We start from the raw sequence: 27973 nt of genomic DNA, 5'->3' as shown, positions 1-27973 counted from the left end.
TGGCAACCCTGTAATAATGAAACAATTACAGTTTTAACTTATCTAAGTAACCAAAAACTAGTTTGAGTTTATGTGAAAACTAAAAAAGTAGTATGAAATAAATAATCAAAAACTGTTAACTAACCTTGAATACTTTAAATAAACCAAAAATACTTTTTAAAATATAATTTTGATAAAAAGAAGATTTAAAGTCATAAATGTTAAGAAAGATATCCAAAATAGCCTGAGTCAGATTAGTTTAAAAAACAAGTTCAAACTAGCTTGAGTTATTCTGGGTAGCCTGTGTGTGTTCTAATCATATGTAGAAATATGTTCAAGTATAAACATATTGTTTAACAGAAAAAAACTTCCAATATTTTCTCACAAAAAAAAAAAGCAAAAAACAATTAGATAAACTTCTGTGTAGAAATCTGTACAAATTTTTGGCAAGAAACAAATGTAACAATTTCACTGTATAAAACTATCATTAACTATTTGTAAAATAAAAATATGTGATATTTGCCTGTAATACACTCATAAAATTAAGTAAAATTTAACACTTTCTGAGCAATTTCAAAGTAAGCAAAACCAAAAATTGCAAAATAGATATCTTAGATTTATTTTGGTTTGAAAAAAATCATAGCATCATGCATATTAGTACACCCAATAAAAGGAGCAAGTCTGGCATGTACCAATATCATCATTTAAGGAAGTAAAATATTTTAAACAAGGGATTTTTATGCATGAGTGATTTTTTCTCATTAGTATAAAATATTTTCTCATTTTGAGATACTGATGTAACTTATTAATAAGTTTTTTTTACAAACACTGTTAGAAAATTTCTGTGATCCACCTCTTTTAGTCTGTATTAGTTATTGTTCAATGTATGAAAAAAGTTAAAACAAAATATAATCCTTAAGTTTTGGTTGTAATACAGAATGTAATTGTCTACTGCTAATAATGTAACAAAAAATGTTATTTCAAAACATATTTTAAAAAATGTTCTGGAGTCTATTTGTTTATAGTATGACAAACTAACAAGTAACTGACTTTGCTCAACGACCAAGTATTATAAAAAAATGTGTTGTGTTTGTTTTTATAATTTAATTTTAAATTAAAGCAGTTATTGTAAAAAATGTCAAAGCAAGGAAGTAAAGCATTTGATAGCAAAAAACTTGTTGGGGAGCTTTTTACACTAACATATGGTTCATTGGTGTCACAGCTTATTAAAGACTTTGAAAAAGATGAAGATGTCAATCAGCAGCTTGAAAAAATGGGAAACAATATTGGAATAAGATTAGTAGAAGATTTTATGGCTCATACTCAGGCTGGAAGGTAAAATATTTTTTGAGATTTAATAAACAGTAAAAATATAGCTTTTTAAGTTAAAATTATTTTTGAATTTTAATTAAACTGCCATAATTATTTTACAAGACAGGGTTGCCACTTTACCTGGAAACCTGGAATTCGACAATTTAGGCAAAAATAACCTGGAAAAACCTGGAATTTGAGAAATTTTGAAAAAAACCTGTAAAAACCTGGAATTTTGATCAAAAATCCTGGAAAAACCTGAAATTTTAATTAATTTTAACATCTTCAGTGGTAAAATTTTGATTTGACACAAAAAATCTATCATATAAATAAGATGTTTTTGTCATTATCAAAAATTTTTTATATTAAAAAACACATTTAAAGTAACTTTACAGTATCTTTTCAATGTTTTTATACAATTTAACTCAGTTTCTTATATAGAAATTTACTTAAAACTAAAAATAGACTTAAAAATGTGTACTTATAAAAACCTGGAAGAAGTATGGAAAACCTGGAAAAATTTTTGAAAAAACGAGTGGCAACCCTGACAAGAGGTTTTTTTATTTTAAAAATAAAATAATTAACCATACCAGTGATTAATTGTTTTTATAAAGTCAAATTTGTCATTAGTTCTATTAAAAAAACTAAAATCAGTCCCAAAGTTCAACTAACAGTATGAATTTCAATTAAGTTTTGATTGTTTTTTTTTTGTAGAATTCAATAATTTTAAACAACTGTTTTATATATTTTTATTATTTTTTTATTATTATCAAGTTTATTGTCCATATATTTGTATTTATTTAATCTAAGCTTTTGTCTTTTTTTTCAAATAATAGTTAAGTAGTACCTCTATACTTTTTAACATCAGGGTTGCCACACACTCAGGATAATTCTTGATAGCTCAAGGAAGTTTGAAATTTTGAAGATCTCAAGACAACTCAGGCCAAAATTTTGAATGAGATTTAATTTATTACAGGGTTGCCACACTTTCAGGGCACTCAAGATAACTCAGGATATTTTTACTTTTTTTAATTCAGGATGACTCGGGACAGTTTTGATTTTTTAATCTAAGGATAGTTTTGAGATGTTCAAAAAATTTCAGGACAAGTTTTTTTTCTAGGTCTAGAGTGCGGTTTAGATGATCCAGTTTTAACATTTTGTTATTTTATATAAACAATTTTGTTCAAGAACTTTATTGAATTTGATTAATTTGATTTTGTTTATTTTAAAATGTATATTTAAATTATTTTTAGCCTTGTAACTAGTTCTTCACTATACTTCGTAAGAATATAAGATTGTAGTTTTTGCTTTAAATCTGATATTAAAATTTATTATGATTTGAATTTATATCAAACTGTTTAATAAAAATTGAAGTTAATGTTATGCATTCAAGTGAGGACTTTATGTATTAATGTTGAAGTTAGTTACTAAAAATAAAAAACAAAAAAAACAATTTTCTATTATATAAAAATTTTACATAAAATCAACCACATATTTTGTTTTTTTATTCCCAATTGATTTATACTTTAAACGTTGAATCTTCAAAAACTATATTTCTCATAAGTTTAGTGAACATCTAATTCAGAAGCATACAAATACAACCTTTCTTTAATTATTACAAAGAAAAATGAACATAAGGTAATAAGTAGTTTGCTCCAGAAGCAAAACTTTTTTTAAAGGGTTTGAAAAAAAAACTCAGGATGACTCAGGGCAGTTTTTGGTCACTCAGGACAGTTTTTTGACTGAAAGATAGGCAAAGCTGAATTTAGTTTCAATGTTTTGTCATGTTGAATTATAACCAACTTTATTAAAGAAATTTTAGCTCATTTTAAGCACTGAAAAACTCTTTGTTCAAACTATAGTTTGCCAAATAAAATTTGAAAACATAAATAGTTTATAAAAGCAGGTATAACTAAGTATTATAATAATCAAAGCAAATGCTTGACAACTTATTTTATAGTTTAGGAAGTAGTATTGTTTATTAAAAATGATAGTTTAAAACTATAAGGAAAACAAAGTTAAATTTATATACATACATTTAGTCAAGGATTTGTATGAGAATAGCCTTATTTTCTTTTTTTTTTCTTGTTTTGCAGATTTTTTTCTACCTAAGTTTTGTTTTTTTACAGCCTAAAAGCAATCTATACTTAGTAAAAATAGAAAATAGAATATTTTTCTTTGAAAGATGCAACTAAAAAAATAATCTTTATCAAAATCTAAGCTTTACATTTTAAATAGTTATACTACACAATATATTTTACTAAATTTATATACATAACTTTTCTTCCGCTCTTAGTAAATTGTTCTTTCAGTTTGGCTGTAATTGAATATAAAAATAGTATTTTAATTCAGTTTACTGTTTCTCTTATAAAGATTTCTTTATAATAAAATATACAAATCTTTAGTTCAATAATAATTTTAAACAGTAGTTTAGTTTTAATGAATTATATTTATTAAAAAACGTGAAAACATGTTTGCTTAGAGAATGAACTTGTGAAGTTAAAAAGTTGAAAATTGCTGTAAGTAATTAACAAGAACATCAGTACTTATTGTCTAACTAAATTCAATAAATTTATATAAATTTTCACACTTGAAAAATAATGTCCATTGTTTTCTGACTATGGTGTAAAATGAAAAATATTTTACTTTTAAAGTTATCTTTTATTTAAGTAAGAAATGTTATTTTATTGTTGCTTATCCTGAAAAAAAAATCGTTTATCTAAAGAAATAATAAATTCACAAGAACAATGTAACACTGTAACAGGATATCAAGTTGCACTTGATTACTGTTTAGATTTGGTTGGAGGTTTTGAGCTAAAAGTTTATTCAAGCAGTTAAGAGAAAGCTTGCAAGGTCAAGTTTTATACTGATGCAAGTTTATACAGTTGAAAAATGAGAAAATAAAGTGCAGACTAGAAATTACTGATGTAATGTTGAAAAAGTCAAGAATGCTGCTATCAGGGTTGCCACTTTACCTGGAAACCTTGAAAAACCTGGAGTTTGACAATTTAGTCAAAAATAACCTGGAATTTGAGAAATTTTGAAAAAAACATGGAAAATCCTGGAAATTTGATCATAAAACCTGGAAAAACCTGGAATTTTCAATAATTTTAACATTATCAGTAGTAAAATTTCGATTTGACACAAAAAATCTATCATATAAATAAGATTTTTTTGTCATCATCAAAAACTTTTTTATTAAAAAACATAATTAAAGTAACTTCACAGTATCTTTTTAATGTTTTTATACTATTTAATACAGTTTCTTATATAGAAATTAACCTAAAACTAAAAATGAACCCAAAAATGTGTACTTTTAAAAACCTGGAAGAAATTTGGAAAACCTGGAAAAAAATTTGAAAAAACGAGTGGCAACCCTGTGCTATATAAATCAGCCACAGAAAGCAGTGGGGGATGCTAGCCACAGCCTGCTGCAGTAAACGTGATAATGAAGAATATACATTTATATTGTTTTCTTGTGTTTTATAAAGTGTTTTTTTATTAGTGTTATTTTTATAAGTGTTTCTTATTTACATTCTAAGTAATTAAATCTTATTTTGTTTTATACATTCTTAAAGTATATTCTTGCTAGATTAAATGTTGTGTAAAGGTTTTGACCACATTTAAAGTGTTTTCTAAATTTGATGGTCTTTATATATTTGTTAGTGTTTGCAATTGTTCTTTATATAAAATATATTAACTCATGTCATGTCTAGTTTTTTTTTTAGAGTAGCCCTCCGTGTTATTGAATATAAGTATCAAGTATTACTAATACTATTAGTTAATTTTATTATTAAATGTACCTACATCCATAGGTTACAACACAATAGTTATTGTTTATTTACTTAAAACTTTTATCAAATCTTAAATTGAAACTTATTGTATCATATATTTATTCTATAATTTTTATTTCAATTGTTTAAAGTATGAAATGTAATATTTGTTGTATTTTATTGAAAAACAACTGAAATGTTAAACATGTGTAAATTTTATGTTATATTTTAGTCAAATTTATAATTTTTTCAGGTGTCAAGATTTTACGGAAACAGCTGATGTGATTGCAAAAGTTGCGTTCAAAATGTACTTGAACATCACGCCGACAGTGACCAAGTGGTCGCCCGCCTCCGACGAGTTCTCGCTGATGCTGGACCACAACCCCCTCGTTGAGTTCGTCGAGCTGCCGGAAGACCGCAGGAGGGACTTGTGCTACTCAAACGTGATATCTGGTGCCATCACCGGAGCCTTGAGGATGCTGCAGATGGAAGTGACTTGCAGGTAGGTTGTGTAATGTTTTTTTTTGTTTTGTGTCAATAATCAACAAATATGAATGTTAAACTTTTAAGTTTTTTCTTAAAAGATTATATTTAGTAAAAGTTTTATTACAGAAAAATGTAAATCCACTAAAATGTGTAAATGCATTATCAACAGAAAAAAAAAACAGTAAATTGTTTCTTACAACTTAGTCTAATAATACAATACTCTTTTTTAGATGGGTCAAAGATGTGTTGAAAGGTGACAACACGACTGAGTTGAGAATAAAATTTATCAGAAAGCTAACAGATGATTTGCCTGCTGGAGAAGATTGATTGCTCTACTAAAATAACTAGGTGGATGTCTATATCCAGTGAAAAACATTCCTTTACATATTTTCATAACATAAACATTTTTGAATGTATTCTTTTTATAAATTTGTGTGATAAATATTTAAATGCTTAAAGATAATATTTATGTTATATGGTTTATTTATTTAAAGTCACTTTTCATAAAGTTTATTGTTTTTAATTTTTTAAATAGTGTTATTGAAAGTGCTTCATTGCAAATTTAAGCTATCTTTAACAAAGTATAAACTTTATTTTGCAATTTGAAGTATCTTGTAATGTGTTTTGTGATTACCAATCTATTTATTTTTTTAAAAAAAGTGTCAATGAATCATTCATTTTTAGACATATTAGTTATATAAATGGTTTTTACAAGTTTTGTATAATTTGATTTTAGAAGTTTCATAACTTCATAGTTTATTCAAAGTAAGATAATTGAAAACTGTTAAAGCGATTTTTAAAATATTACTATATTATTTGTTTAAAAACTTAAATTTCCAATTGTTATTTTTAAAACCACACTTATTTGAATTTTTAAATTGTGTTTAAAATATAGAAAAATTACTTGTTTATAATGTTTTAAAATATCTCTGTGTATTTAAGTATAAAGTAATATTTAGTTATGTGTATTTTTTATTAATTTTAGTAAATTAAGCACTCAGTATATATTTCTTGAATGATCTTTATTTTAACCTCAGAAGTGTGTTATAAATATATAAATCAATAATAATAATGAATGCAAACGAGAAATTGAACGTTGCAAGAACGAATCTGGTACAAGTACTTGGTGCGAAAGAAAAAATGTAAGTAAATTTTACATTATTATATTATATTGAAGTTCTTTTTGTTAGCACAATTCTGTTTTTTTTTTATAGAAATAGTTTTTAACTTAACCAGGTCACAAACTTTATTGCAATGACTGCTAATTTTTAATCTAAATTTTTAATAGTTATTGGCACAATGTTTACTATTTATTCAGAGTTGCCAAAAAGCCTGGAATCCCACACCTGGAAGTGACAATTTTGAACAAAAATCACTAAAAAACCTGGAGTTTTAAACAATTTTTACATGTTTAAATTGCGATTCGTCAAAAATTAATTTTATTTATAAACACATTTAAAGAAGCTTTAAGATATCTTTCCAATGTCGTTATACTAACAGCTTTTTACCTTATACTTAATTTTAATCTAAAAATAGACCCTAAAACGTGTTATTTAAAAAACCTGGAAGAAATTTTGAAAACTTGCAGAAATTTGCCAATAACATTTGACAACCCTGTTTATTAAATGTTCAGCAATTAAGGATCTTTTAGCATCGTTTTTGGTTGCTATTGTTTTAATTTCAGATTCTTAAATTTCCCAAAATGCGTGTTGACATTTATAGAAGAAAAATCTGCGCTGGTAAAAGATCCTCGATTGTTGAACATTGTGCTAAGAATTGTCAAATATCTATATTTAAAATTATTGATCATTGCAATATTATTAAAACTACGTTTTATATCTAATTTTTTTTTTTCAAAGACTGTCAATACAGTTTAATTTTTTCTTACTTGCCAACATTTTCACTGTTGCCACAGGCTAGTTTGAGCATTTTTGAACTAAAAAATAAACTAAAAAAATAATTAAAACAAAACTTTAGCTCGCACTGTGGTATGAACATAGTTGTATTATATATTTATTAACATTAATATTATTGAAGCTATACTTTTAGTTTTATTGTTTTTTGTCTACCACTATTTAAATTGCTGTTTTTGAAACTTTATAAGCGTAACCCTTAAACTTGGACTGACTCAGTTTGTTTTATTTTATTTAAAAAAGTGATGCTTCCGAATTTTGTACTTTTACATAAACTTAAACAGTTAGTGTAATGAAAACTAAGCATATTTTCAAAATTATTTTCTTAAATCACTTGTAGTTTTTAAACCTTTTTTATAAGATTTTCTTTATAAAGCTAAATATCTTTTTTTTTATTTATATATTACTTAAAATTTAATTTTGCAAGGTCCAGGTTGAAACCCTTAAAAAATTTAGAATGTTATTAATTAGGCAAATAAACAGCCTGGAATTTAGGAAATTTTGAATTAAATAATTAAACCCTTGGCAAACCTGAAGATGGCTAAGTCTTAATTAATATTCAAATCAATTTAGTTCTATGTGTTAGTTAATAATTTACATTTAAGCATAAACAAATTAAATTAGGCTGTACTGGTCTGAAATACTACTAAATAGTGATTACTTATTGGACTAATTCAGTGATGAAACAAATGGATCAAACAGCGAAGTTAAAAAATAGTTTGGTAGAAAAAGCTGTCATTTATAGTAATAAATACCGACAATCAAAACAGACTTAATGCTAGTAGAAATTAATTTTTAGTTGGTCTAATGCAATTTTTTTGTTGTTTTAATTAAATTCACTTCTAAATATTTTCTTAATATACAGGGTTCGTGCGCGTCAGGCTAAGTCAGGCTAAATCAGTTTTTTTATTTTAAAATTTGAGAGTCTCAGTTTTTCTCAGGTCAACTGCTTGAAAATTTTTGATTAAAAAAAATTGGGTATCTTTTTAAGATCAAATTGAGATGTGAATTTATTTTTAAACAAAGATTTAGTGATTAAAGACAAAATCAGTCAGTAGTTGTAAAAATAAGTGCTTAAAACCTTTTGTTAAACCTCTAAAAAGTTTTTAAGAATCTTCATTATTTTGTTTTTAGTAGATTATATACGTCATACAGTAACCTCTCGGATCATTACGCACTCGTGACGTTACGCACTCTCGTTTAGTTACGCATTTCAGAATTCTATAAAATTCAAAAAATAAAAATTTTAATTTTTTTAATATTGCACAAATTAGGTTTAATGTATATTTTTGAATTAAAATATGTTTTTGAATGCTAACACACCTCTCTATATCTTTAGACTTCAAGTTTATAGTTTTATAGTTTCCTCGTTTTAAGTTTATGTTCCTTGACTAATTGATAAACATTTAGTTATACCTCAATATATCAGAAATTTTGTTAACAATAAGAGATTAAATCAAATTCTGAAATAAATATGACTGTGTTTAATAATGAAAGTATAATGAAATAATGAGAGTTTAAAACACAAAGAAATAATACAGCAGTCTTGCCCTATATATTAATAAACACCATTTTATAATTGTAAAGAAATGCTTAATTATAAATTGAATTTGCTAAGTAGAATAGAATATAAATATCACATATAAATAAAGATAATTTCTACTTATTATTAAAACAGTAAAATTATTTCTACTCGTATTATTATTTTATAGAAATTCTTATCCTTTTTTTTAATAAATGTATAGTTTTATCTGTTGTTTTCTAATTTATGAATAAAGTAAACAAATAGTTAAAAGTGGGAAAGTGCCCAGTTTGCTTTTAACTAAAAATAATATTAAAAAACAGCCATTAAAGTGAGTATATTTGGTACCTCTCGTTTCTTTACAATCTCTCATATCTTTACGCACTTTTTCTGTGGACACAATGTGCGTAAATAAGCGAGAGGTTACTGTAGTTAAAAAAAAATTCAGTTTAAACATTAAAGTTTAGTTCAACAACTTAGCTGTTTGTTTGAAATTATTATCATCAGCAATGTTTTTCGGAGCTTAGTTGGTTGAACTGTTTTAATTTCTAATTTAAAGGCTTTATACCAAATACTGTTTAGAATAAAACTCTTAGCAGTTTATTCATATATTTTACTGTTTGTTTAAATTATTAGAGATAAACACTAAAACTTAGTTTTAAGATATAAGTACTAAGTTTTGTGGGAGTACAAATTTTAGGTTCAATTGTTTATTCTTTATAAGAACAAAATATTAAAGTTTTTGTTTTTTTAATTTAAGTGTAAGCTTTTTAAATATGATACCACATCAACAATCACTGTATTTATTTAAAGTTTAGAATTTATAATTATGTATCGATTCTAAGTATTAGTCAAAAATAAATGTTTTACTTATTTTAATACTTGTGTAAGCGTTTCTTTAAATTTAAAAAAAACACTACAATGCACGTCGTTTTATTATAAATCTTCTGGTTATAATGTTTTTACTTAGTGCTTAATTAAATTGAACAATTGTATTTAGTAATATATATTAGATTTTTACACTAGTTATAGAATAGATATAACACTTATCACTGAATTTTTTATGTTGAGGGCATAGAGGGGTCAATCAACTTTTTCACAATTTAGTCTTATTTTATAAAGTTGTAACTAAGCTATAAGTTGCTTTTTGCAGGTATTTAAAGCTCAAAATATTTTTGAGGTAAAGCTGGTTGAAGTCGGAGACTACAATAGTACTAATCAAGACTTCCAATACCTAAAACAACTTTTAAAGGGGATTTTTCTTACTTATAAAAAATGTCAGGCTAAGTTGGTCTCAGTCAGGCTAAATGAAAAAAAATTCGCGCACGAACCCTGATATGAGGCTACCTTCTTAATACGTATCAACTTGTTTAATACTTTTTTGATTACATTACTTTTTTTAGTTACTAAACTAGCTGATGAAAAATATGACAAAACAATATATTGTTAGGTATTGGGAGAATATACGCAACTGGTTTCGCCACCGCATCAACAAGGAAGAATTCGACTCACAAGCAAGAAAATTATTGAAACCAACCGAGTTCCATCTGCACAACAAGTTCTTCCTGGCCATGTCTAACAAATGCCATCTTGATAATTACTTTAGTAAGTTTTTAGTTAAATTTTTTTTCAAGGACATGAGATATATTGTTTTATGTTTAGAATGATAAACTAATTTATAATAAATATTAGTTTTAGATATTTTATTTTTTGTAAATGATGGTGAAAGAAGTATTGCTCTAATAAATATTTAAAGTAAGAGTATACTACATTTAAAAAAACTTTTTTAATTAACTGTAATCTATACGAAGTTTATGTAAGAAAAAACAATTTTTAACTAGTAATAAATAGTGTTTTAATTAAAATTAGATATTTATTATTTTCTAATCTTTCAGACTCAAGTGACTATCATCATAGTATGAACAAAACAAAGTCTAATGACAGAACTGAACTTTTGCTCGATGAATTCCAAGTTAGTCAAATGAAAACTATCACCTTACATATTTTTATAGTACAGACTTAAAAACTTGATTATACCAAAATAAAGTCCTTTATTTTTTTTTATTAGTTAGTTGAACAGAAAGCTTAATTATTTCAATTTAGCTAGTTTGAAAAAAATTCTTATCATTAAAATAATAAATGTTAAAATGTAAAATTGTTTATAATCTCTATTTAAATAAGTCAGCCAAAAACATCTTAAAAAATAAAATGATATCTAAGAATATTGTATGAAATACTAACCATGTTTTACTTACGTATTTAAAATAATTTAAAACCAGCATCGGTTCGTGAGCGCCACCGAGTGTCAGCTCCCGCAGCAAATCCAGCTTCGCGAGAGCAACCAATCAGATGAGGCCAGTTGGTGCAAGTCGCCCGCCCTGCCCTCCGTCGACGAGCTGTACCCGTACTCTTGCGCCATCTGCTGGCAAATGGGTTTGAACGGAACCGACAACGACACCGCCCAGCTTCTATTTCACGCCACCGAGGTGAATGTTTGTCACTTGAATTTTTATAGATAGTTTTAACTAAAGTAAAATTGTGTTCGAATCAGGGTTGCCACTTTACCTGGAATCCCGAAAAACCTGAAATTTTAAACAAAAATCACTAAATGGAATTTTTAACAATTTTAACAAGTAGTAAAATTTCGATTTTACACAAAAAAATCTATCAAATAGATAAAAAAAATTGTCATCATCAAATTTTTTTTATTAAAAAAACACATTTAAAGTAGCTTAATAGTATATTTTTAATGTTTTTATACTATTTAACACAGTTTCTTACCTTAAACTTAACTTTAAACTAAAAATAGACCCAAAAATGTCTACTTTTAAAAACCAGAAAAATTTTTGAAAAAACGAGTGGCAACCCTGTTGAATTTTTATCACTTGAAATGTTCTCCACTTAAGGTTTTTTTAAGTTATCTATTTTCCTGAGACTCGCTGCTGACTTTTGCCTTGACAAAAATATAAACAACGACAGTTTGATAAGTGCTAAATTTTATTTTAAAATAATGTTTTATTAAGAACTTTGAATAAACTTAAATTGTTTATTGAAATACTTTTAAACCGCAGATCTTCATGAAAAATCTCATCAGCTCTATACTGACCCGTAAATCAGCGTACAAAATAGTGGATGAGAGCTTCAAGTTTGAGATGGGCAGGGAAGCCACTGACCCGTACATCACGAGGCAGGAAAGCAGAAACAGCGACCACTTGTTAAGGTAGCAGTTTTTATATAAAAAGTCTAAAAGCCTTTAATTTTTATGCCTTAAATTTTTTGTGTTGATTTTGGAAGCTAATTTTATTCCATACTAAAACAGTCATTTAGTTGGTTTAAGGGCATAGGGGGGGGGGGTCCACCTTGATTTTTACAAGTTCATCTTATTTTATAGAGTTTTATCTGAGCTATCAGATATTTTTAACCGCTTGAAAAAATTCAAAGTATTTTTTGAGATATGAGCAGTCTAAGTCGGTGACCTCAATAGGTTCTTAATGGAAGGCGCAAACTAAAAACGCAAAAAAAGACCATTTCATTAAAAATCTATCTCCTCCTTCATTTTTTAAGCAATCTTCTTCAAATTTTTACAGAAAGTGTATTATTAAATTTTAAAAAGATTGAATATAGGAATTTTTTTAATTTAGAAAAATAAAATTTTTATTAAATAAAACCACCTATTTTTTTGTTTTTTTGTCTAAAATTTTAATTTTTAATATTTTTAAAATTTCAAGGTTCAAAGTCTTTTTAACTATAAAAGGAACGTATCCTGAAAGTTTGAAGTCTCTATCTCAAAAAATAAAGGAGAAGATATATTTTTAGTGATTTTTTAAATTTTCGAAAAAATTGACCCCGAAAAACTTGCGGTCCATACGTTTGTATCGGAAAACTTTTATAAAAAGCACAATATTTCAAAAGTTAAATAATATTTTTAATTCTATAAAAACTGGCTTGTAGTTTGTACTTAAAGCTTTCATATAAGATCCAATGTTATTTTTAGTAAAAAAAAAAAATGTCGGACCCCCCTATGCCCTTAAATTAGAATTGTTTTCGAGCTTTTCTAAAATTTTAGTACGTTTTTAAGACAGTTTATATAATTGAAACATGCAGGTCTGAACTGTCCCATGAAAAACACATTCAAGACCTGGGAAGAACAAACCAAGAAAACAAAACGAGAAAAAACGTGGTAATAAATCTCCAGGATTTTATCTATGCACTCCGTGTTAGTTTTCATACTACTCTTACTACTGATGCTTATTTTACTTTTCAAAAATTACTAAGGTAGGGACATCGATAAGGTTCTCATCTTGAACCTAGGCAAAAGTGCACCCTACGTGAAATTATAGTTTACAATTTCAGATCAATTTCACCTTTTTAACACTAAATAAAATCTAATATATATTTACTAAAAATATATTTTAAACACTCACTTTCAATTTTTATACTACAGTGCTTATTCACTTATTCGGACATGTTAAGCAAGATTTTTCTGTAAATATGTTCGGATAAGCATTCTTTCAGTAAGTACAAAAAGTTATATTTTCATAAAATAATATAACTGCTGCATATTTTGCAATAATAAATAATAAAAGCTCAGCTCCTCTTTTTCTGTTTTAAACTTTTCTTAACTTTTGAAAGTTTCAGTTTTAAAGTAATAAAACTCTTGATTTAAATATATAAAACGATTGCATTAACTTTTAAAATTCCAACAAAATTCATCCAGTACTTCAAGCGTAACTTGATCAAACCTGCCACGATGTACGAGCAAACAGCGGAGAGGCTGTTGCACGCACACTATCACACTGACGACGATGACAGAGATTCGTGTGAGGTTGAACGCAAGCCCCAGGTTCCCAGGAAGAAAATTAAAAGCGAACCCGCTTGATTAAAATTATGGTGTCTTTTTAAAAAAAGTTTCAATTTGATAGCAAAAAGATCCGGTTTGATTGCTTTTCTTTGAGTAATTCCGTGCTCTTTCGAATGTTTCAATTGTCTACCTCTTTTTTTTGTTTGAATTGTTTAGTTTATGTTTGATAGCTTTCAACAAAAAAATTTTAAGGTTAGTCAAATAAAAAAATGTTTAAAATCAGTTATAAGGTTCGTCTGTGTAAGGTAAACTATAGTTATGGTTTTGTTGAACGACATTTTTAAAGGGAATTATCAACAAATTTTTAAACCTTAGTGTGTAATAAAAATAGTAAATAGTGTTAGATTATGCCATCAAGAAATATACGTAAAAGTTACTTAACATAAATTGTATTAGTTATTCTATATTTGCTAAATCCTATCTATCAGATGATTAATATTGAAAATTTAAATCTTTTTGATCTATGTTTAGATTATTTGTATTATAATCTATATTTTTAGGTTATTACGTGGATGTATTTATTGAATATTATTTATCATATAAAGAACGCGTCAACTTATTAAAAGAATGTACATTATACAATTATATATTTTTTGATACTTTTTACGTTTGGGTGCATTCATCTGCTTTATAAACTAAGAATTTCAGGTCAATTTTTATTCATTTTGAATTATACTTTTAATCGTTAAGTTAAGCTGAGTTTTAATTTTGTTTTTAAATACATAAAAAGTTACTCAATACTGGTAAGTATAATAAATAAATTTATAGTTAGCTGATTTTTGTTATGATCTTGTTAGAAGTTTTGTTTATTTATAGAGATTAAATCCAAATCTTATGTTAGGTTTAAATCGTAATTTTACGACTATTTTTGAAAAGCTACATATCGTAGAGCTTAAAGTATAAATAAAAATACTTTTACAAAAAATTTATCATTACTTTTAGTTAAAGGTTAGTTTGAATAAGATGAGTTACCATTACGCTTAGAAATTTGCAAGACTATTTGTACTTGTAAGTTGAGGAAAATAACAAATTTACAAAAATGGCTTGATAAGTTCAAAAAAATAAAAACAATGAAAAATTTAATATTTTATTTTTATGGTTATATAACTGTTCAGTTTATTATAAAACAATTGAGAATCCACATCTCAAAATATAATTCAAGATTTTGATGATAATTTATTTTTTTAACATTTATTTAAAAAAGGAAACTCTTATTTACCAAAACACCCATTTCTCAAACAACACTTTAAATTTGAAAAAATACATGATAAATCATAAGATCATGACAGTGTAAAAAACTGTAGAAGTTCTTATTAAAATAGATAACTCAAAATAATTATTATTATTACGAGTTGTTAATAAAACTAAACTTAGTAGTATACTTATAGTTTGCTTAGTATTCTTAGTGGTAGATCATGTTTCAATGATTAGAAAAAACTTTTATGTAATGTGGTAAAAATAGCTTATGGTATTAAAGAAAAGGAATTGCTTTTTAAAAAAAATAAAAAAGGTATTATACGTGATAAAGCAGATTTAAGTCAAAATTTATTTATATACTAGTAAGCTTAAAGTATTTATTAACCTAAAAATAATATTATAAGTTTATAAACCGTTATCAAAAGTAAGTGGATTAAAAAAAAGAATAAAAGTAAGCTTAAGCTAGTGATTCACTTATTTCCAGATACATTTGGACAATAGAAAACTGAAGTAAAAATCCTGTGTACACCAGATTTTGTAATATTTGCATATTTTGTACGAAATTTTAAATATACTTTATTTGTACTTTTTTTTTAATTTTATGAAAAATTGTAAAAATATTATTATATAAAAATTTAATCTTTATATTTTTCTAACACGGTTTTTTTTTTTGATAACTAGTGCTGGTTTAGTATCCTTAGAAAAAATTATAAGTACTTTTGCTTACTATTTTTGAGAACTTAGTTAATGCAAAATTATTTTTTGTATTAAAAAAATTAAGAACAAACTAAGTTTAATCTTGGGTAGTTTACATAAAAAGAGATAACTTTTGAAGAACTAAGACTTTTAATCTCATACATACTATTAAACAATAAGGAAAAACAGTTAGTCACGGTTGCCACTTTACCTGAAATTTTGAAAAAAAACCTAGAATTTTCACATGTTCACTAGTAAAATTTCGATTTGACACAAAAATCTATCAACTAAATTTTAAAAAATTGTGATCATCAAATATTTTTTTTTTTTAAATATATTAAAAGTAGCATTACAGTATCTTTTCAATGTTTTTATACTATTTAACACAGTTTCTTACCTTAAACTTAACTTTAAACAAAAAATAGACCTAAAAACGTGTACTTTTAAAAACCTGGAATAAATTTTGAAAACCTAGAAAAAAATTTGAAAAAACGAGTGGCAACCCTGGTTAGTTTCTAATATGTAATTTTTTATTTACTTTTGGAAGAAATAAACATGTATTTTGATTGAAAAATTAATTTACTGTAACTATTTCAAATCTTATTAGACTATATAGAAAATCATCAACTATTAAGTATCAAATAATGTTTATATTTAAGTGTATTAGTAGAGCATTTGAAGTAATAATTAGTAAACAATAAGCGAGAAAAAAAATTAAAAATATTGCTAAAATGTTACTTTTTTTCATAAAACTATAAAAAATTGTTGTAAATTAAACTAAGAATGTACATAGTCTGTTATCAAATAAATTTTTAAAGACTTTTGAAAACTTAAGAGCTTCTATTTCTAGCATCTAAAATCTACTTAAAAATTTGCTTTTAGTTTTTAAAACCAACATTTTTCAAAACTTTGCGCTGAATCGACAAAACTTTATATTATATTTTGGTAGCTTTGCATAAGAATAATCCATAGGACAATGCATAAAATTAAACTTTCTTTACTCAACTAAAAAACATTATCTCGTCTCTTAGGCAAGCAGTTTGAGGACATTATTTGTTATTATTCGCATTGAGGTCACACTTTCATACTATTTTCAGCTATTTGAATTGCAGAATTCATTGGACATTTCTGGAATTCATTAATCTATTTTATTGATCCAGGTATGCGTGGTCTTTCACTTATAAAACAGTACTTAAATACATTAAGCTTCTTAAATATTAAAAAATACTGGTAAACTATAGCTTTAGTCACTTTTAAGAACTTATTAACCTCTGAGTTTCCTTGCAGTGCAATAAAGCTGAAACGATTGTATCTTTTTGATAAAACTCTGATACATATTTATATTAAAAATCTGGAAGTAGTAAGACAAACAGTTATATTAAATGCTTTTTTTAATGAATGAAAAAAATAACTAAGATTACTTGTTTTTTAAGTCAAAAACCAAAGACTTTTAGTAAACCTTGTAGGTATATCCATTTATTAGAATTTTTTAAATAAAAATACCTGACCATGTTGACGAATTTTTTTCTTTCAAAACAAGGTAATAAAAGTACAGTTATGCCTTCTAAATGGTTTCAAACTACAGTCTAAAGCTAATAAAACAACCTTTATTCAATATTATCATGATTAAGCACGTCATAAAATTTACAATACCTTAAGTTCTTTAATGGTAGAAGCAATCAATAAATACGATTATGCAGTAAAAAAAAAAACCTGAATAAAAAGTTAGTACAAAAAAGGTTGGTCAAAATTGGATGTACTTGTTCATAGCACCCTTTGGGAAAAATAGAGTCTATGACTAAGTAACCGAAGTTTTATACTGTTGTTTATTATTCAGTGTAAGATAGGTTTTAAGCTTACACAACCTTGGACTCATCCGTTTCAAAAGACATACATAAGATAGTTATTTTGATTTTTTACTTAATAATGAAAATACTTTACTATTATTTGTTTGTTATTAGAATTCACTAAGTACTTTTATTGATTGTATAAAAACAAACTATTACTTAACTCATATTAAAGCAAAAAAAAAGTTACAGTAATTATGTCTATCTTACGTGATACCTACATTAAAATATATTATTTTGATAATATATGAAGCAAATTGTGTTGCTAGTGTATAAATATAGGCTTAATTAAATTATTTTTTTAGATAAATGTAATGTAACCTGCGGCCTGAAAATAAAAAAAGGTTGATTATTATACTGCATGTTTTGCGGTTTAAGTAAAAAGCAATAAAATATAAGTGTTAGGTAATATTCACGGATAAATTTAAACTTACACAAGTAAATTTGAAAGAGTAAAAGCTGAAACCATAACTGCGACCTACAAACTTATTTATTTGTATTTTTTATATTGTTTTTGTATTTCAAAACTTGACCCGCGGCTACCAAATGCCTGGCGATCCCTGCTCTAAGTAATAAAAAATATATTTTAGGAATAAAGCTATTACATTCTATTTCCATTCTGTTTGTCAATATTTACAAATATTATGAAGACATTTTTGTTTTTTGCTGTATATATTAACTATATTTTTATAAGAATTGCAACTTAAGAGAACAACCTAAAACTTACCAAACACAAGTCCTTACTAGTTTACTTCCTGGCAGCAAGTTATCAAGCAACCAACAGTTTTTTTTTATTAAATCATTACGTGCAAAAAAAAGATATATAACTTTGTAAATTTCTTAGGAACTACAGAAGATTCAAGTAATTTCATTTTATTTTTAATACTTTTTTAAGTTACTTTAAAGTACAGTTAATTTCAGGTGAAATTTATTAACTGCATTATTAAATAGTTGTTGTGGACTCGTTTTGTCATGGATAAGCTAAATTTTAAGTTTACTGTTTTACTTAGCTTGAACACTAAAGATTACAACAATGAAATTATATTTATGAAACGATTAAAGGTATTGAAACGTAGCATGTAGAAAATAGAATATTAAATATAGATACTAAAGAAAACTTAATTTTGAAAGTATGTTAAAGTATTTTACGTTAACATTATAAAGCATCGACGCTAAGTAAAAACAATTTAGTCAAAGTAATTTCTTAGCAAAACTCTCAGCAGTTGGTATTCCAACTAACACTGATCAAGTTCTTTCTCCTCGAATGCGACGAGCAACCTGTATGCCTTTTGGCATGGTTGTCACAAATGGGTGGCACATAAGTTGGTATATTCGAAAAGACTTACCAACTAAGCTTCAGCACCTACTTGAAGTGCGCCAAATGCAGTGCTCTGGAAACATGACCTTGAAGTACTGAACAATTTTACAAGCGAGGCATTAAAAAGACAACCTGTGGATCAATAATTCTGTGAACTTCTGGAATATGCGGTTAAACAAGAGCAACGGTTCCTGGGCGGTAACGATGAGCCTTCTTAATGCCTTTTATTACTGGAGCTGTTTCAGTTGCTTCTTTGGTGACAAGTTGTCTAAGAGGAGCTTTTCCTCCAGTTGATTTGCGAGCGGTTTAATTGATTCTTGCCATTTTCACTTTGTTTTAAACGCTGTAAAATCTAATGGATTTAGCTGTTTATCAACAGAAATTTGTTAACGTATTGATATGAGTTCTGAAAACTATAATAAAAAATTATTAATAACAGTTTTCCTGTGGGTGAATAAGATTTTGTTATGAACATATTAAGTAATTTAACTTCGTACTTAAATTATAGCTTTACATCATAGCTAATTGTAAATATTGTACTTTGATCTAACCGATCTTAATACAATAGTGCATCTAACAATATAACTTTTAACTATAACTTTAATTGACAATAGCTAAGTATCTAAAATTTTCAATAAAAAAACTATACGTTACCTATCAAGTGAGTTAACAATGAATTTACTTGAAAAAATTAATAAACCTAAACCCAACGCTACTTTTTAAAATGGTTTACTTGGTAGTTTACATATTTAAATTTTAAAGCTAACCTGAAAATTTTAATGTCATCAATACAACAAGCTTTTAAACTGTTAATTGCAAAAAGTTCTATTAAACTAACTAGCAACTAAATTTATAACGACAATTTTTTTTAAATCTATTAAGCTTCATGAATAATATAGTCCTCTTAGATTTTCTGATCAATACGTCATGATTATTTAACAGGTCTACTTAAAACTGTACAGCTAAGTTTAGAAAGCTTTAATTGTATAAAACCTTTATTGGCCAGTCTAAAAATCATAACCGTGTGTAACAGTTACTGGATTTATGTACCTTAAACTTAAAATGTTTGCTATATTATTAAAAAAAAAAAGTAAATAATAATTACTAACTTGTAGTTTTAAAATAAATTTAACAATTTAAACTGTTTTGGAAGTAAAATGGCTTAAATGTCCCGTAAAGGAAGTACTTTAAGGATCATTTCTTCGTCATGCTAGAACAAAACTTTATAAAAAATAATATAATTTTCCGTTTAAAAAGTTTGTGATTTCAAAATATTTTTTCAATTCAATTTTATTTTGTAATTTATTTTTTACTATGGGATCAAAAACCGAAAAGTTTTAATTTAATGAAAGATTTCGCTAATTTATATTAAACCATATTTTACGTAAATGAAAAATTAAAGTTAATTTTTTTTAGTATTTTTATAAAGTTCCTAAATTAGGCAAAGTATAAAAATGTTTAACAAAAATTCATCAGCTTTAGTATAATTTACAGGTCATAACCTGATAAATGGAAACTTTGTCGTAATGTTCTAAGTTACTTTTCAAAACTTAAACTATGGTTTTATAATAGTTTTACTACTATAGTTCTTATTACTAAAATAAATAAATAAAACATTAAAAAAAGTTCTGTTAAATTTTTTATGTTTTGTCATTTTGATAAAATATTATACTTAAAATTAAGTTTTCTATAAAAAATAAAATCTAAACTAAAGCTAGGTTAGTTTTTTAAATACTCTTAGTTAAAAGGCAAAAGTAAAAACATCGTATAATATCTAACTGTAATAACTCTACAGCTAAAATTAAAATGCAATACTTTATATTTAAATTTCTTTTAAATCTAGGTTAGTAGGCAATAAAATTTATTAAACAAATCAGTCTCTCAAACAATTGACCATAATTTTGATTTTACTAAGTAGAAATAACTATGAATAATAGTTTTAATTAAAAAAGCTGAGGTTCAATACAACGTAGTTTTTGTTGAATCAATTTTTTTTAGTATTTTGAATAGTGTTACGATAGTTATCATCTGTTTTTTAAGAATTAAAAGAAGTATTTTAATTTAAAAGTAATAAACTATTTCTACATCAGTTATTTACTTCAATCTTGTTGTTTTTAGAATTGCTGAAAGTTATCACCTTCTTTACTTCAAATTTAAATCTTAATACTTATAAACTAATAGCATAGACTAAATCTCGTAAAACGAATAGTGCTAAGATCTAAATAAAAATTTATTAACGTGACACCCAAATATCACACAAGATATACTAAGTAGTTTAATACAGAACATTAGTTTACTTTTCTTATAAAACATAATAAAAAAATACACTGTTAACTGTTATTTAATGGCAAGATAAAACAATAACCTTTTTAATAATAACAAAATGTTCTCTCATCTGTCAGTACTCATACTCACACGGATCAAACTCGTTCTTCTACGACTATATATCTTTTTTCATGATTGTCACTCTCTTTGAGTGGATAGCACACAACTAGGTGTCCTCGAAAAGACAAATCAAGTAAGCTTTAGCGGCATCTTGTACCAAGCCATTTTAAAGTTTGTAAAGGATTGTTTTTTTTTAATTTGTTGTTGCTATATGTTAGTGTTTTAAGCTTATGTTTTCTGACTGATACTTAGTGTTGGTTTCTTTAAGTCTAAATTAAAAAATTATGTCCTTGGTGTACTTTTCTACATTTAACTGTATTAACTTTATGGTGAGTTATAATTATACAAAAAGAGCTCAACTGAAAAGGAGCAAATAAATATTAATTAGTCAATTATTCTACACAGTGTTTCATGCAAACGCTATGAACACAATTAAAAAAAAACTCTATAAAGTAAAACAGACAAAGCTTTATTTACTATTAGGAGCTAATAATCAGCATTAATTACATTTTAACTAAAAGTTAGACTCCAAAATGCTTAATCGCCAATTAAATAATTATTAATATTTTGCTCTGTTTGCGTTAATTAATTTTATGCATTATCTTTCATTTTCTTGATCATCTCTTTGTCGAACTTGGCGGCCTGAATGAATCAACTCAGTTTCGTAGACTTTCTCAGATTTTTATTTTTGAAGCTATGCATATGCTCATTGTATAGTATTTTAAAGTTTCTTGAGGTGTATCCAACATAATGGTGTTCTTTGTTATTATATAACCGTAGCTTTGTTATTTTTTTTAATACTTCAATAAAACTTTGTTTAGAAATGTTACCATCATTAAATAATAATGATAAAAGATTTGGTTTAAATTTTATCAACTTAATATAGTCTTTTGTAACTAGAAAACCTAATCTTTCAGTATTTTCTGTTTATTACAACTTATGTTAATACACTGTTTAATCTTAGAAGCTCTATTAAATTTCAGATAAATTTATAAATAAATTTTAAGTATAATGCTGTTAAGAAAATTTAAACGAGATCTAACTATTTCAATTTATAAATATAACAAAATGCAATTATTCAAAAAACAAAGACCTATCAAAATGTACAATATAAACAAAAAATCATCAAAAATAACTATATTAATTTAAAACAACGAAATAAAATTAAAAATAACTAAACTGACAAAAAACTAAATGAGATAAAATAGAAAGTTTCCTCTATAAAGTTCCTTAAGTGGCCTAATTTCCTCTTTGACTTGGACTCTTTGCTTAATAGACACAATCGCTCTTTCAAGACTTTCAAAGCTCTCATTGGTACTATTCAACTTCACGCCATTTAAGTAAGCCGTGCAAGTCGGCGTGTCCACGTAACAAAGATCTTTCGGGGACTCTTTCGAGTTGGCTACGGCTTTTTCAACGAGCAAAAACACGACGCGGCGGTGGAGCAACGACAAGTCGTGAACGTTGTTGAACAAAACGCCTTCGGAGCAAATGTATTCCTCGTCGTCTTTGTCGTACACGAACGCCAAAACCGCTGGGCTCGATTCCACGACCGACGCTGCCTCTTTGCCAGAGGACGCGAAGACGAAATTGCATTCGTCGTATTCTCCCTCAAAACTGCCGCTCAGAAAGCTGGAACATCCGAACAAGTTCATATGAAGTTTTTTACCTATACTTGCGTTGTTGTAATAAGCGTCAATTCGAAGACGGAATACGCTGCTGGAGCTGAAAGGATTTTCGTCTTTGCCATTTACATCCGAAGACAAGAATTTGATCTCAGGGTGTTTTTCGGCTAAAGTATTTATAACTTCAATGTAACTTCTGCTGATATCCAAAGAAGAATCGAATTTGAAATTTAATGCAAAGCCAACATTATCTTTTATAAACTTATCTAAAAAAGCTGCTCCTCGCTGATGAAAAATATTCTTAAGTGTTTTCTTTTCCTCTTTTTCATCAGCTGTGTATTTGCTCACATCTATTGCTCCTAAATGTTCAACAGGACTTTTAACTTTAAATCCATGACTTTCAATTTCATTTGACAATTTTGTAACAGACCCATGCAAACTGTCAACACCCTGTTTAAGGGACGTGATCCTAAAATTGTTCGAGCTGTACAGCACAAATATTGGTTCTGTGTTCACCAGAAATTTCATTTTATCGCAGTTAGCGTCCGCAATGCAAAAGGAAACATCGGGAAACATTCGGGCCAGTGGCAAGATGGCAGGGCAGCAAGAATGGCGGGAGCTGTCAAAGACGTGCAAAACGAGAAGGTTGTACTTGTCCCCAAAAAGCGCCTTGTTGTATTCTTCGATGTTGAAGACCTTGTTGACGACTTTGTGGGCTTTTTCTTCCATTGCACTCGTAAATGTGCTTAAACAACTGTTTTTGAATTAAAAAATTAGTACTTTGTAAAAATTTTATGCTTATTTACATTAAATATCAAAAAGGAGGAATGTTTTGAATATGTAAAAACAGTTCAAAAGTAATATTGATTAAATAAAAAAAGCTAAAGTAAAATATGAAAAGTTCTGGCTAAACTTAAATAATTCAAAAATGTTTTTAATTTTAAGTTTTGAGTTCACTTGCATATTTAATACATAGTTTTTCCATTTTCCAATTTTTATAGTTGCACAGTTTATTTTAATAAGTGCTACATTGACCATTATCTTGTAACTAATTTTCTTTTAATAGATATATATACATTTTAAGTAAAAGATGAATAAACCAATAATTATTTTAATTTTTTAACAGTTAAAAATCTGTAGCTCAAAGCTTAACTTTTCAAGTCTTTTTAAAATATTCATATACTAAGAGTCTAACATATTTTAATTATACGTACATTAAAGTATTGTAGATCAAAAATAGTTGTTCAACATAAAACAGAGAGTTTTATAAAAACTAACTTCTGAAAAAAAAAAGGTTAAGTAAAATGCGCAGTTATTTCTGAAGAGTTTTTTATAATTAGTATAGACTTATAATTTAAGAATTTTAAGAAGTTAAGACACTAAAAATATATACTTAACAACTATTGTAAGTTTATGTTAGATACTGTTACATCAAAAAGTATTCTAAAAGTTGTTCTTAATGTATGCTTGTTAAAAATAGCAACTGTAATAAGCAAATTACTGCTTCCATTTTTATTAGAAAAAAAGCACTAACCAAGGGCGTGTTTTGACTAGTTTCCCGTTTCCTTAGCGATCCCTAAAATTATTCTGAAATAAAAGTGTTAAATAGTGATTGAATATGGTTTTCTTTTAAAATAGTTAACTAAAAATTTATATTCTTCTCTTAATTTTTGATACCAAATTAAGATTAGTTTACTTTTTTTATTGCAATTATGACTTTGTTTTATAAATTGTTCTGTAGAAAACGTACCAAAACTAGATCTGTTTGACTAAGCTTATGTTTTTCTAATATTAAGTCAAATTAATTACTGACTTTGATTACAACTTCGTTTTTAGTTTCTTATGTATAAAAGTTTTTGTTGTACTTGTTGGCTTTACTATATATAGCAAATTTTTCATATTGTCAATTAACATCGTGTCTTCTTGTCTTTAAGGTTTAATAATACTTTTTCAAACTAAAAAAAAACAAGTGTTATTAAAAAAAACTGTTAACTATTATAAATTAAAGAATGTATGTATTTTTTTGTATATGTGTGTGTGTCGGTTATGGGTTTCAATCTCGCAACGTTCAACTTAAAGCGTTTTAAGAAACATCACTAGGACTTCTACGCCATCAAGTCACACATACTTAAATATACTAAATAAGTTTGAAGTTTTAACCTTAATGTACAATGATATAACTATTTTTTTCCACTTAGTTTATTTTTTCGACTTAACTTCAGAACTTCAATACAACATTAACTCTGGTTTCATTTACAATTTAATTTAAACTAAATTCAATCTTTTAGGCGGTAATTTTATGTAAATTTCCCTTACTTGTTCAAACTAGTAGAAATAATCAAGTTCATAAATGCTTCAAAATAATTTGGTTACATGACAATTCAAGTTCTTAAAAAAATATTTTAGGACTTTATCTCAATAAGTGTTATAAATTAAAAAAAAATGCATATGTAGATCTTGTTAGTATCTACAAGCCACTTTTTTTTTGCTATATCTTAAATATTTTTCAATATTTTAAAATCACTAAAAATAACTATGTTTTTTATTTTATTTAAGCCATATCTCAAAAAATATTTAATGTTTTGCAAAAAGAAAAAAAAAAGTTGGTAGATATTAATAAGATCTACATATCACAGATGTTCTTGTGCAAAAACTTTATTTTAACTAACGGCGTTTTACTGCTCTCAAATATATTTAAGAACAGATCTACGGAGTCTATAAAATATTAACACACATTAGAAAAAAAGCAGAAAAAGCATGTAAAATTATGTATAGTGTTTATGTAGGTAGTAACTATAAATGAACTTTATAGTTTAAAAACAAAGTTTGGGATAAAAACATAAAATTATAAAATTGTCTACAAAAATACAGATTTAATAAAAGTAGGCACCCCGTTAGTTGAAATAAATTTTTAGCACAAGAACATCTGTGATATATATTCCGATAAGCTTAGCTTATCAGGATCTCCAGGATTTAACCCTTTTAACGTTACATCTTATAAGATCTACATATGTATTTTTTTATATTTGACAAAGATAGATTACTTTTTTAGTTGTGGCTCTTTTAATTTTTTCTTAAGAATTTGAATTGTCCAAATTCGAATAGTTGTGCACAAAAATATTTACAAAGGACCTACTACATCATATCACTACAAATAGTAAGAAAAATTTTACAAATTCAAGCTTTTATAGTATATACAGCACTTATTTGATTTTTCTTTCCATATTTTTTGACTGTTAAAATATAATTTTTTGTAAAAACTTGTTGTGCAGAAAAGAAATATTTATTTTTTATAGGGAAGAGTTAGACTGATGTTTTTCTACCCTAAAAGAATTCTGTCTGGTACATTTGCATTTTTAATTATTGAAGCTTAACAATATAAATAAAATGGGATAATTAAATGAACTTAAATACTTAAATATATAATTAAGTTCAGTTAGATACTTAAGTATATTAAGTTTAATATTTACAAGTTATCCATTTAAAAAAGACTAATTTTCTTATTACAAATAGACTTATTTTTAATTAAGTTTGATGACCAGTGGTGAGGTTTGGGGTAAAGCACAACAACGCAAACTGTTTTTTTTGTTAAATAGATAATTAAAAATACTTAATATTTAAATTACAAAAGTTGTTTAAAAATTGAACATTTATTACGGTTTATAATAATGTTTGGGGTAGTTTATGTTGGTATGCTCAACCTCAAAGGTCACCACTGGTGATGACCACTAAGTTTAAATCGTAAAATATTTAACTTGCAGAGCTTTTAAAGATATTAGTCCCCTACGCCATTAAGCAACAAAACAATCAATACTATTTAAAACGGTAAAGGGTCTAAATTGCACAAATACAAAATTGCTTGAGTTTACTAAATTGCACAAGGGGACTAAATTGCATGAGAACAAATTTTCACAAGTGCACAAAAGACAATTTTGCGTCTAGGGTCAATTTTGCATGAGAGTAAAAAAAGCAAAAAAAAAACAAAACAAAAAAAAACAAAAAAGTTAATTAAAAAAAAAGCTACTGACCGAGAGTAAGGGTTACGGTTAACAGTGATAGTAAAACAAAAATAAAAAACTACTAATAAAAGTAATCATTAAAAAAAAAGAAATAAAAGCTACTGACTAAGGGTAAGGGTTAGGGGTAAAAGTGATAGTAAAAAAAAAAAACTTAACTTAAAAAAAACAATTTAAATTAATAAAAATAAAAAATAAAAATTCAAACCATGCAAAAACTTCTGCTTGTGCAAAAGTGACTTTGTGCAAAAAATACCATTTGTGCAATTTTATCCCTGGTGCAAAACTGTCTTTGTGCAAAAGTATCTTTGTGCACTCGTGCAATTTTGTCCCCTTGTGCATTTTTGTATACTTGTGCAAATTTGACAGCTTACTACTAAAACATATAAAAACCTACCTACTTTTCTATTATTGTTTTCTGGGCAGTATTTTTTGAGTGTTTTTTCTTAAATTTTCAAAATTTTAGATTTTTATTTAGAAAGCAATGATCTACTTGTTTTAATATTATTTATTGAACTCTTGACAGTTAGTTTGCTTTTTTAAGTATATAGTTTTTACTCAATTAATAAAAGTTATGTTAGGTTTAAAAGTAGATAGTTTTATATTTTTTCTTCATGTAAGCACAAAAAATACTTAGATTAATTATGATCAAAAAAAGTTTAAGACGGCATATGCTTGTTTTTTTTTGAAAGCATTATAGTTACTTAATTTAACAATTTTTTCTAAGGAACTTTGGGCTTGGTTTTAATAAACATATTAAGGCCAAAAGGGGGGGGGGTAGGCCATGTTTTTTACAAGTTGATCTTATTTTATAGAGTTTTTACTAAGCTTCAAGTTGCTTTTTACCGTTTTTAAAAATTCGAATTAGTTTTTGAGGTATGACCGGCCAAAGTCGGGCCGCAAAACAGGTTCCTTATGGGGAAGGAAAAACTAAAACGGCGAAAAAAGACTAATGCATTCAAAATCTATCTCCTATTTAATTTTTTAAGCAATCTTCTGCCTGTCAGATCATAACCTGTCAGACAGCACACAAAAAATAAATAG

The 27973-nt window shown here is 26.3% G+C and overlaps 2 protein-coding genes across 2 annotated transcripts; both read left to right on the top strand.

Annotated features, from left to right (window-relative positions):
• Positions 1–1104: 1104 nt before the first annotated feature.
• On the top strand, positions 1105–6182 carry LOC145836820 (trafficking protein particle complex subunit 3-like). The gene is made up of 3 exons (XM_082944630.1): positions 1105–1314; positions 5317–5565; positions 5780–6182. The coding sequence occupies exons 1-3, from the start codon at positions 1115–1117 to the stop codon at positions 5874–5876; spliced, it is 546 nt and encodes a 181-aa protein (XP_082800756.1). The 5' UTR covers positions 1105–1114; the 3' UTR covers positions 5877–6182.
• Positions 6183–6584: 402 nt separating this feature from the next.
• LOC145846899 (transcriptional adapter 1-like) lies at positions 6585–14219 on the top strand. Its single transcript, XM_082953453.1, has 7 exons — positions 6585–6691; positions 10435–10589; positions 10880–10956; positions 11264–11470; positions 12056–12204; positions 13089–13200; positions 13702–14219. The coding sequence occupies exons 1-7, from the start codon at positions 6621–6623 to the stop codon at positions 13861–13863; spliced, it is 933 nt and encodes a 310-aa protein (XP_082809579.1). The 5' UTR covers positions 6585–6620; the 3' UTR covers positions 13864–14219.
• Positions 14220–27973: the final 13754 nt, after the last annotated feature.

Source organism: Thalia democratica, chromosome 1, assembly GCF_965202585.1.
Source record: "Thalia democratica chromosome 1, ktThaDemo2.hap1.1, whole genome shotgun sequence".
In the NCBI taxonomy this organism is placed as follows: Eukaryota; Metazoa; Chordata; class Thaliacea; order Salpida; family Salpidae; genus Thalia; species Thalia democratica.
This window is presented reverse-complemented; position numbering and strand designations above follow the sequence as displayed.